The 12,121-nt window shown below is 38.3% G+C and overlaps 1 protein-coding gene across 3 annotated transcripts in view; it reads right to left on the reverse strand.

The window, feature by feature from the left end:
• Positions 1-399: 399 nt before the first annotated feature.
• The window catches only part of PRRG1 (proline rich and Gla domain 1), a 97,510-nt gene continuing 85,788 nt past the window's right edge, over positions 400-12,121 (reverse strand). For 2 of the 3 annotated variants that reach the window (XM_060182699.1, XM_060182700.1), the window contains exon 4: positions 400-3,794. In XM_060182699.1, the coding sequence (XP_060038682.1) occupies positions 3,309-3,794 (486 nt within the window). In that variant the 3' untranslated portion in view covers positions 400-3,308. The remainder of the gene's footprint in view (positions 3,795-12,121) is intronic. The other variant, XM_007523211.3, reaches the window with a different exon arrangement.

Below are 12,121 nucleotides of genomic sequence, written 5' to 3' on the forward strand. Positions count from 1 at the left end.
AATTTACCCCTCTTACCCTATGGTCTTGTCAGTATTTCCATTTTATTATTATTAATTTTTTGGTCATTCCTGAGTTTTCACCACTCTCAGCTGAACTTTTTTTTGTATTTATTTATTTCCTTTTGTTGCCCTTGCTGTTTTATTGTTGTTGTCATTGTTGGATAGGACAGAGAGAAAAACAGACACCTGCAGACCTGCTTCATCACCTGTGAAGCGACTCCCCTGCAGGTGGGAAGCCGGGGGCTCGAACCGGGATCCTTATGCCTGAACTTTTTTTTTTTTATAAATGTATTTTTCTTTCTGACATTTTTCACTTCCTAAGAGAAAAAAAAATTCTAAGTAGTAAGAGCTTATGCAGCATGTTACCAACCTGCCACAATTTCATTAATAGCATAAGAATTATCTTGGGTTTAAAAATAGCTTTATTTAGCATACCGAAAACACAGAAACTTAAGAAAAACCTTACCCAGTATAAACATAAAAATAGTTAAATACCATAATTTAATGTAAACCAACTGTTTAAAAATGTGAAATATTAAAATACATGCTATTTACAAAGAACCAAGTTAAAGCTACCTCCATGGTTATCGTATCAGAGATCAATCATCATTAACAATGATTCAAATATAGCTAGTATTTATGCTAGTCAGTAGGAAAAAATCATTTAATTTAAACAGATATAACCCACTGTGACATTCAAATCAGGGAGGCAGAAACTGCCAGTTCTATGATTTCAGACATAACCACTGCTTGGGAACCACTCCACTGGACAACCAGTGAGCCCATCCTTCATTTTAATGCAAACTGATTGGTTCCACTTAGTTACTGTTTAAGAAAGGTCCTAAATATATCCTGCAAAAATAAACCTCTATTAAAAATGATCAAAGATGAATGAAATATCAATCAGGTAAGAAAGGTAAAAGCATAAAAATACATTATTCCAGACAAGCTCCATTTAATTATAAGAAATATTAAGAAACTCAGCTTATAAAATCAGATGGGGTAGCAAAAGCGCTTTTGAAAACAAACTCAAACCAAATTAAGCAAAACAAACCTAAGAGAATGTCTCTTGAACATTGTATTTTGTTTGTTGCGTCATTGTGTGAATGCCTCCATGAGAACTCTGGCTGAGAGAAGAAAAATGGAGTCATTGGTAAGTATTTGGATTTTTCTTTAAGGATCTATAGTCCGACTTACACTGTAATTCAGGAATCTCTTAAGAGGCAGAATTAAATCCAAAACCAAGGTGTTTACAATGCAAAATCCTACAATTCTCAGACTTCTGGCCCCGTTTAATCCTTAAAATGTGGGGTCAGAATGCCAAAGGGCTTTTTGTTACTGGGTTTTATGTCTATCAGTACTTGTCATATTAGAGACAATGCATGTTGCCATATTTTCTAAAACAAGAGTGTTATAGGAAGATGGCATTTTAAAAAATGTTAAAGTACTCTTTGAGAGAAAGTGGAAAAAGCTAAATGTATTAGTATGAAAATAGTTTCTCTCTCTCAGATCCCTTAAAGGGCTCTTGAGGACTACCAGGGAGGCCATAGCCCACACTTTGAAAACTGCTGGTCAAATCTAAGGCCCAATAGTAATGAAAAAGTCCACAAAAATGAAGCTCACTTTTAAAATTAAAATCCAAATACACACACACTGTCATTGAACCAAATATTCCTACTTACAGCTTTAACTAGAAGCCCAAGCTCACCATGGCCAAATTTAACAACTGAACACATGTGTTTTAGTTCCTTTACAATGTCTGCTTAATCCTGTCTATGTTGAGCTGTTTTCTTTAAATTGGGAGAGACAGAAAAATAAAAGGAGTTTAAACAACAGTCCTTACACTCCACTTAAGAACAAACTCACCATTTATGGAGCATCCTGCGAAAACTCTGATAAATTTGAGGAAAACGTGGGGAAAGTTTTCCTTTAAGCATAGTAAGAGAAATATTATAACCTGACACCTTACAGGCACCATGCATCTCATTGGATTGTTCTTTTTAGGACAAAACATTAGAGGAATTGAGGATCAGATTTGGGTCTTTCCCAAAGTACCATGGCAGGTATGTCACAGAATGGGATCAAAAGTCATCAGATTCCTGTTGTGGCATTCTCCCCACCAGCACTCCCTTGGGTCTCGGGGGGCGGATACAGTGCAGGACAGCTCCAAATCTGTAGTACTTCTGCCTCTTCAACCAGTTACCAACACTAAGGCAGTCTGGAAGGGACACCAATGTTGCCTGAATGGCTGCAATGACTCTTCCATCAATGCATGCAAAATGGAACTTCATGCGAAATAATTGTCAGGTTTTCTTTCTGAGCCAGTTGATATTGGCAGTTCATTCACAGCTCCAAGGGAAAAGTAAAAATTCTGCAGTTTAAAAGAAACCACAACATTCAACAGCAATGAAAATGAAATCTATGTGAAGCTAGAACTAGATTAATTGTGCACCTGGCACAAAGCAGACTTTGCACTGTTCCTCCAGCAATTGGAGAGAAAAAAAAAAAACACAGTTCTTCATTTAATGGAAAATAGCCTCAATTATCTTGAGGCAAAAACTTTATACAAAATCAATAGGAAAATGATTTTAAAAATTATTTTAATTAAACTTAAGTGCTTTAAGATTCTGTGGGATGGGTAGGAAAGAGATGTAACAGTAAAAATCAATAAAACAGCAAAAAAGAAACTATTGTCATGAATAAGGAAAGGATTTTTAATATCTTTTCCCTATCACTAACACACCTACTTCAGAAAGAGCATGTGTCATTCAAAGATAATAAGCAAACACTCGTTTGGGGAATGGAGGAAATCAATAAGAAACGCTGTCTACAGAGCAAGTCAAACGACTGACTTTCTGCATGTCAGTAATCATATACTGTGCCCTCTCTATTTCTGAGCTACTTCTAAAATGAAGCTCAGTGATATGCATTTTCCTTTCAAAGTTAACAAAAGTTGGGTAAGAATTTAAAAAAAAGGGCAAGTTTCATCTTCAAAAATTCAATAGCATGTTGTGGGGTGCTATACAAAATGTTGAGTCACTCCCCATATCTGGATCAGTGACACTATCTTTACACATGAAGACTTCCACTAGTATGTGTTTTCATCTTCATATGTCCTTTAGCAAAATGAGAATGACTCATAGTTTTGCAAAAGGAAACACAACTAATGAAAATCAAATCAGAGAACATAATGTGGTATGCTACAAGGGCCCAGTAAGCTAAATCAATGCACATGTATGCCATGGTAAAGTGCTAGAAAGTTCTTTCATTAGTACTTGAAAAATGATTACAGTAAAAAGTTTGCAGCTTCATTTGATGGTGGTGACCACAGGCACCATAGCAATGCCACTGGCTGAGCTGGAGTTGATGATGTCTTCATACTCCGGTGGTGGGTCTAAGTGAGGCTCTGTTTCACTCCTGCGTAGGTTCACCTGCCCAGTGGCTTCCTCATAGGTTGGTGGGGGGTCACAGTTGGACAGGCGAGTGGAGACAGAATCTGAGCGCCCAACTACATATTCCAGAAAGCCCGGTGACAATCCGCTGCTATCAAACACTTCATCTGGTGCTGGAGGTGGAGTGATAATGTTAAGGTGCTGAGGGAAAGGAATGTGACCATCAGTCACTGTCTGTCTGCGAGTTTTGTTTCTCAGGAAGCATCTCCAGATGAGGAAAATGACCAGGAGGATAATTAAGAGGCCGAAGATTAATGGAAAGGTGAGATAAAATTGAAACCAGTCACTTCCTCTGTTACTCTCTCCTTGTTGTGCTTTGGTGTAGGTGTTCCAAAACTCCTTCTGGAAAATGAAAGACAAATGCATTGAAAATCAGTATGATCAAAAAATGGGAAAAGTCTCTTAAAAGGTCAGTCACAACACAAGATTACAAGAAAGAAAAGATTTTTAAATATTTTCATCAGGAATAGTGATTTCGCCTTTACCAATTATACAAAATAAGCTCCTGTTTAAAAAAATGTCAGATATTACTTTCCACGCTTCTTAGCACCAAAGTATAATGCTACATGCTGTTTTAGACTGTGGTGGGTTTTTAATACAAAACACTCCATAGATGAAAACCTTGTCTTCGGGGACTCGGGCTGTAGCGCAGCGGGTTAAGCGCAGGTGGTGCAAAGCACAAGGACCGGCATAAGGATCCCGGTTCGAACCCCGGCTCCCCACCTGCAGGGGAGTCGCTTCACGGGCGGTGAAGCAGGTCTGCAGGTGTCTGTCTTTCTCTCCCCCTCTCTGTCCTATCCAACAACGACAACAACAGTAATAACTACAACAATAAAACAACAAGGGCAACAAAAGGGAATAAATAAATAAAATAAATTAAAGAAAACCTTGTCTTCTAATGGTGCTGTTGGATGGGGGCACCAGACTTTCTCCTCGGTTGACTGATAAAGTTTCAGCTAGTGAAAATTGTAAGGTTATTTTCAAACCTAGGCTATAACCTCAAAAGACATGTGGTGAGTAACTGAAACTCGTTTGTACGGGCAAATATTGAAAAACATTTTGCAGAGTCTGACACAGTTTTGTTGAAATTTGGTAGTTCGTTTTACTTGGGTAGTTACATCCCACATAAGAGAAATCATTAGAGCTGGGGAGATAGTATTAATGGTTATACAAAAGACTCATGCCTGACGCTCTAGGTTTAATTTAATCCCCAGCAGTGCTCTGGTCTATTTCTTAAAATTTTTTCTTTTTAAAAAAATATATTTATTTTAAATATTTATTACCTTTAGTTGTCGTTGTGGGATAGGACAGGGGGGAGAGAAAGATAGACACCTGCAGACCTGCTTCACCGCCTGTGAAGCGACTCCCCTGCAGGTGGGGGAAAAAATAAGATATTTTAGTCATTTGATAATTTTCTAAATGACCTAACTGACTTTACCTTGCATGATCAAGCTTAAGTTAATAATCATGTTGTGAAAAGTAAGATTTCTTTTATTAGTGGTTTAAGGTAACAGGTACAATTCCCACCACCTGAGTTGCCCATCACTTCCCTTTTTTTTTTTTATCATTCTCAGAGTATGGGCCGAAGATCTTTATGGGGTGCAGAAGGTGGGACATCTGGCTTCTGTAATTGTTTTTCTTTCATTTGTATTTGGGTGTAGGGGGGAGGTCCTAGTAGTTTACAGTGCAGAAGATTTCATCTTCCTTATGAGCTGAATAGTATTCCATTAAGTATATACAGCACAATTTCTGCATCTAGCCATCAGTTGATGGATATTAAGGTGTTTCTACATCTAGTGCTGCTGTCAACTTAAGGGTGTAGATGGTATTTCTATTCTATTTTTAGTTTAAGGAAGTTTCTTTCATCCCATACTCTTGAGAACACATGTGTTTTAAGTCTTTTTGAAAAAGATTATCATACTTATAGCTGCGAGGTAAAAGCTCATTGTGGCCTTGAATCACATTTTCATAAGTGAAGTTGAAAGCATGGCAGCATCTCACCCAGGAGAGCTTGTGCCTTCCTCTAACATCCAAGGCCCTGAGATCACAGGGAAGCTCTATGGTTGACAAAATAAGTGCATCTTTTAAAATCATAAAGAAAAATACTCAGGGAGTCTGCTCAGGTGGTATCAAACTTCTGGGAGATCTTGGGTTTATTCCCAGTATTGCAAAATAAAATAAGCAAATTTGAACATCTGCCTTCTTTGGAGAAGTAGCTTTGTCTTTTTTTTTTTCAAGGGGATTGTTGGTTGAGGAATTTTTTGTGTAATATATGTCTTCTCCCAGTCAGTAGGGTGGTGGTTCCATTTTTGTGGTAGTCTGTTTTGCTGTACAAAAGCTATTTCCATTTCATATATAGTCCTATTTTTACTTTCATCTCCATTGGAGTAGAGTTTCCAGACACCCTGCAGTTGTTATCTAGGAATATATTGCTTGTTTTTTTCATGTATATAGTGCTGAATATCTGGTTTTCACTACTAATATTTTGTCATTTGAAATGTTGTGTATTGGGGGCCAGGCAGTGGCACACATAATACTGCTTTGTACTGAAATACTGGGTCTCAAGTATGCATGCTCAGTGCTTTAATGGCAGTAAACTTGACATTATTTAATTTTTGCCACCAGATGAGGCACTACCAGTCCCTGAACTCTTCCTCCCCTTCAGTGTACCATCTGCCTTTTTATTTTTTGGAGAAACAATATGCTGTTACTTGAAGCTTCCCCCTTGCATAATACACAACCCTGAAGCCATGTGCACATTACAAGGTGAACCATTTTCTGGTCCCCAATGATTTTTTTTTTTTTTGCTTTAATGGGACCAGGTGCACCACTGCCTTAACCCTTGGTGATACAAAACTTAATTTTGCCAGGTAGGAGTACTCTTGGTCAGAATCTATCACTTTGAACACTGTCCTGACCCCACAAACTTTCAAGTGAAAAAAATCTGCTTTTAACAGGTTGTCTTAGCTATTTCTCTGTAGATAGCATGTTTTTTCCCCTAACATTTTAGTAATGTCTTAGTCTATTTAGTTAAGAATTCAGCTATTATATCTTGATGTTGTGCTGTAACTTTTTTTTAAATTTCTTTATTGGGGAATTAATGTTTTACATTCAACAGTAAATACAATAGTTTGTACATGCATAACATTCCCCAGTTTCTCATATAACAATACAACCCCCACCCCAGAGTCTTTTACTTTGGTGCGATATGCCAATTCCATTTCAGGTTCTACTTGTGTGTGTTGTAACCGTTTTAAGCTGTCTTTTTAAATTGCTGAGTAGTACTCCATTGAGTGTATGTCCCATAACTTCTTTCTTAACTAATGCCAGTAACACAGCTGTGAGTATGGGGATGCATATGTATGTCCCTTCACATTTTTTTCTGGATAAATGTCTAGGAGTGATATTGCTAGCTCATTTTAAGAATGAATCTCTCTTTTATATATTTGCATTTTTTATGAGAGAAGCAGAGCATCACTCTGGTACATGCAATGCCAAGGATCCAGTTTGGGACCTTTATCTTGGTGTGCATCTTTAAGACCATTACTTTGAGGGCCCAGATTCTCACCCGAAGGGGGGGGTTAACAAACAGTGTCTCTCCTACCTCCCCTTTTCCTCAGGTTCTGTCTCTATCCAGTAAATTATTTTTTTAATTTTTTAAAAATTTTATTTATTTATTCCCTTTTGTTGCCCTTGTTGTTTTATTGTTGTTGTTGTTGTTGCATAGGACAGAGAGAAAGATAGACACCTGCAGACCTGCTTCACTGCCTGTGAAGTGACTCCCCTGCAGGTGGGGAGCCGGGGTTCGAACCGGGATCCTTATGCCGGTCCTTGTGCTTTGCGCTACAGCCCGACTCCCCCAGTAAATTATTTTTAAAAGACCATTACTTTGAATTCTTTATCTGATGTGGCATTTTTCCCCTTCCTTCTTACATGAGCACTGGGTCTGGCTTATGAGGGTACTGAACCTGGGGCCTTGGTACCTCAGGCATGAAAAGTCTTTTTGTATAACCCTTATGCTACCTCCCCAGCCTTCCTTTTTACTGATTTTGCTTGATGCTCCAGGGCTATTCCTATATAGGAGATGAATCTTACAGCTAAAACCAAAGCTGTGATTCTTTTGTGCCTAGTACAAATTCACTGCTCCTGGTGACCACTTTTATTGGGTAGGACAGAAAGACACCTGCTTCACTGTTTGTGAAGTGACCGTCAGCCCCTAATTTCAGATAGATTTGAAGCCAGAGATTCCAGCAGCAGTTATATGGGGAAAGATTCAATTACATTAATTACTCTGGCATATGTGATGCTGGGGATTGAATTCAGTCAGGCAACTCTACCCAGCACATAACCTCCCAGATCAAAGTAGTAGCTTTTGAAGTAGGATGATTTATGGCTATGGAAATTGCCTGAGATGTCAGGTTCAATTCTAGCATCACATGTACTGAAGTGGTTCTCTGGATTCTCATATGTGATAGTCACTAGGGGCCGGGTGATGATGCAACTTAGGTTCAAGCCTTGGTCCCCACCTGCAGAGGAGAAGGTTCAGAAGAAAATCCTAATGGACTCAAACCTGTCTAGGTACTTTTCAGGGAGATGCTCCCTATTTGCGAATTGTGTCCTGACGGTACCCACTGTGGCAGAGTTTTTGGTGACACTACATCTCTCTATTTGAGGGTTCTGCTTCCAGTAGTCTTTCTTCCAGAAAGAGGGCAAGAGATCACACAACCACTGGTGAAGCTTCTCTCTTCCCCTTTTGCATGATGGTCTAGGTTATCACACAGTTCTTTCGGTTTTTTTTTCAGTGTCCCATGTGGCCATGAGTTCAGAATCTTCCTAGAATACTACTTAAAAGCTGTGACTTATTTTTCTATGCAAAAATGTTTCATGACTTTTCCCACAACCCAATATGAGTTGTAAATTCTTTTATCTGCAACTGAGTATTTCCTTTCCCTCCCCCAGTATCTAGTCCTATACCCAAATACTAATAAACATCAAGGGGGCAGGTGGTGGCACACATGCTCCAATGCACAAGGACCCAGGTTCAAGCTCCGATGATAAAAAGATTGATTTATCTGGGAAATATCTATAGAGTGATACAAACTTTTAATTTTTGTGATATAAGGACCTAATGCACATACAATTTTAGCTCCTAGGCTGACTTTATTCCTTTTGTTGTAGAGAGGAGAGAAATAAAATGATTCAGTTAGAATTTTATTAAAATGCACAAAACCTGATAACTCAGTTCACTTCCTCACAAATCTGATCAAAAAACTTTCCTAGAAATTCAATCTGCAAGCAAAAGTAAACTGACTCATTTGAATGCATTAAATATTTGAATTCAGATAGCATTGACCTGAGTACAAAGGCACTAGCAGACTTACTGTTTTGGGGACTAGATGCATCTGAAATCCAGACTACTATATATACTACTATTATTCCGTTATCTTAATGAAAAATCCAAAATATATTCATAAAGAGCCTCAATTTCCGAGCATGCTATGATTGTAATCTGAAGGTGCCGCCAGAGAACTCTGCTATAGTGGAGTATCCCTTTAAGACCAGTAGGTGTCATCACAGTAGGCTGGATTTTATAACAAAGTCTAATATACTTCAAGGTCCTATGATATTTGCCACTCTTTTTAAAAATAAAATGCATGACTTAAAATCCCTAATAACTGGAAAGAGAAGAGCATGTTTTAGAATCTAATCAAGCAACTCAGCACCTCTTTTAAATTCTACAAATGGATGATGTCTGCAGTGAGGATAGTGTTAAGAAGAGCCCAGTAGCTTCTCTATCTCGCACCTACATGGCTTATTCCTGCCTCTGAAGTAGGAGAGAGTAATACCCATCTGTATGCTTCTTACAGGAGACTGATTTTAAAGAACATACAAAGACACCTGTTTAATTGAAGACACACATGAATGGAATGATAGCACATATATCATATCCATACTACCCAATACCCAAAGAAATCAGCAATTAATACAGTATTGACATACAACGGGGGCAGTGGTGGACCTAGTTGAGAGTACACGTTAGTTAATCCGTGCACGGTTCCAGCTCTCATCCCCATCTGCAGTATCCTGGCCCTCACCATTCTAGAGCTAGCTTTACTTATATTAATTCAAGACAAAAGAGACAGTACTATACAATGGGTATAAGATGATCTCTTAAATAAATGGTACAAGATTTTGAAATGACATTCAGGATGAAATGGAACTGGAGGTGATTACGCTGACAACTACCAGATGAGTTCGATCATTTGAAATATGACTAAAGTGGGAAACATACTCTGGGAATAGGAAGTTCTATAAACTAATGTTAAATAACCAATACAAATTTAAAAATATCTTGGTGCCGGAAAAATGAACAGCCACATGGAAAAGAATGAAACAGAACTATCACCTCAAACCAACCAGAAGAACTAATTCAAAATGAGCTCAGAAATTCAAATACTTGATACTTACAGTAACTTAATTGGTGGTTGCCAGGAGGGGTATGGGGGAAGAAGGTGCAGGGGACTGAAATGTAAAAAGCTTCAGTGTGTTTTTTACAATACGTACATAGGAAAGACAGAAAACAGAAGTTGACTTATCTTTGGACAAGTGAAGGACTAAGAAAAACAGCTGAAAGTCCAAAGATAGGAAGAAGAGAAATACTTATTTTTCTTTTCTGAATCAAGTGCAAGTACTGTGTCTAAAATGAATAAGTTCATCCCTTTAGAAAATCACCCATACAAAGATAGTTCAAGGAGTCTGGCTATCAAGTAGAGGTTGACTTAGCAATAGATTTGAGATGTAGAAGTATTTATTTAAAGATACTCTTCCTCCTCAACCAGATGATTCTATCACCTTATAGCTAGGTGGCTTGAGAAACACATGAGCACAGCTCAGCTCTGGCTTGTGGTGAGGGGGATTGAACCTGGGACTTACACAATACTGAGTATTTTGGAAGAGCTGGATTTAATTTGAGGGTAAAAATTGCCTTGGCTCCATTAGTCCTATCTGTTGGATTAGCCAGCAATAACAGAATATCCAGACAGTATTTAAATGATAACTTGTGTTATCAAGAGGCCTATATGAAAGAAAGAAAATGTCAGGGTTAATGACTCAGAAAGGCACAGTATGTTGTATACTGGTGTGTCCTGTTACTCCTTGACCTTTCTTCACAAACCCCCATCTCTTATCGGGAAAGTAAACATCCCCAGAAAGCAAAGAACCTTGTAAGGAAACTGGAACTACACCAGTGGAGACTAATTATGACAGAGCGCCAGGAACTGTGCACTGTTTAAAAACTCAATGTTGCCTTAGAAGAAGCAAAATGGCTGCTGGATAAGTAAGAATACTAGTAAGTAAAGAGAATCGGAAATTTAGAAATATTTAGGGCCTGCCACAAGTCACTATAAAAGAAAGGTTTGCATTCTGTTAAGATAGTAAATATTTCAGACTTTGTGGGACATAAATGCTCTAGCTACTAATTCTACCACTACAGCATAAAGGCCAGAGCAAGCAATACATAACTTCATTTACAGTGTACTGGGCTAGACTTATAGGCCATATAGTGCTTCCAACCTATTTATAAAATAATTGTGAAGAATGTGTATGTATATAAACACACTTTTAACCATTGTTTAGGTTTCAGCTGCTAAACCACTTCACTGTGTACTTTGGCAGAAAGGTTCTCAAGTGTTGCATATTGGAATTACCCAGGCCACACCCCAGACGAATTAACCTCATCTCTAGGAACAGGAACTACTTAGAAGTGAGCTCCTCACTTCGTGGACCCGCAGCTGCAACCTCATCTGAGTTTCTCAGAAAATGTCAAATCCTTGCAACCTACAGTACATACAAATACATGCATGAAAGTTGAGTTGCTTATATCCAGACAGCTTCCACTGAAACACAGTATTAACAGCATGCCCTGAAATCCATCCTCTATAAGAGAGCAAGTTAATTGGAACTGTGAGAGATCTAACATCAGAGAAGTCTTCCAGTCAAAGCAAATGCACTGAAAATAAATTTTACCATAACCCCTTAAAGTCATAAAATGTGGAAGGTAATTACTATGCAGCTGAAGGTACTCATTTTACTCAAAATTCAAATGATCTAGCTTTAAAGAGACTTGAACTATGTAACTGAATATTTCATACAAAATCTGTACTTTTTTCTTTGAAACCCACACCTGGTTTTGAAGAAAATATTTTCAGTATTTTTCCTAGATACTGACAACTTAACACTTATAGCACTGCTCCCCACCCCCGTAGGTGTGTCTCTGCTGAACTGGAGTGGGGGTCACACCACAGTAGCAGGGTCTGGTCTGCCTCCCAAAATGAGGTAGACATTCAGACTGAAATTTTGCAGAGAAGCCACATATATAGTTACATACAGTTACAAACAGCTCCAGGGAATAATAACATAACCCCAACAAGTGAAATCTAGTAATTATAATAATTGCACAAACTTCAAAAAGACTCGCTATGAGGTCCCTCCAAGAGTCAAAAGCATTTTATTAAGGAGTTAGGAGACATGAAGGAAATCCATAGCCTTCAGCATGCTCCCGAGTTTCTCCTAGTACTGTGACACTCCCAAGGTGGTGGGGCTTAGTCAGGACCATACTGGATCTACTGATTTCTTATAGTTTCCTCAAATCTTTGCTCACTTGTACGTAG

Source organism: Erinaceus europaeus, chromosome X, assembly GCF_950295315.1.
Source record: "Erinaceus europaeus chromosome X, mEriEur2.1, whole genome shotgun sequence".
Taxonomy (NCBI): domain Eukaryota; kingdom Metazoa; phylum Chordata; class Mammalia; order Eulipotyphla; family Erinaceidae; genus Erinaceus; species Erinaceus europaeus.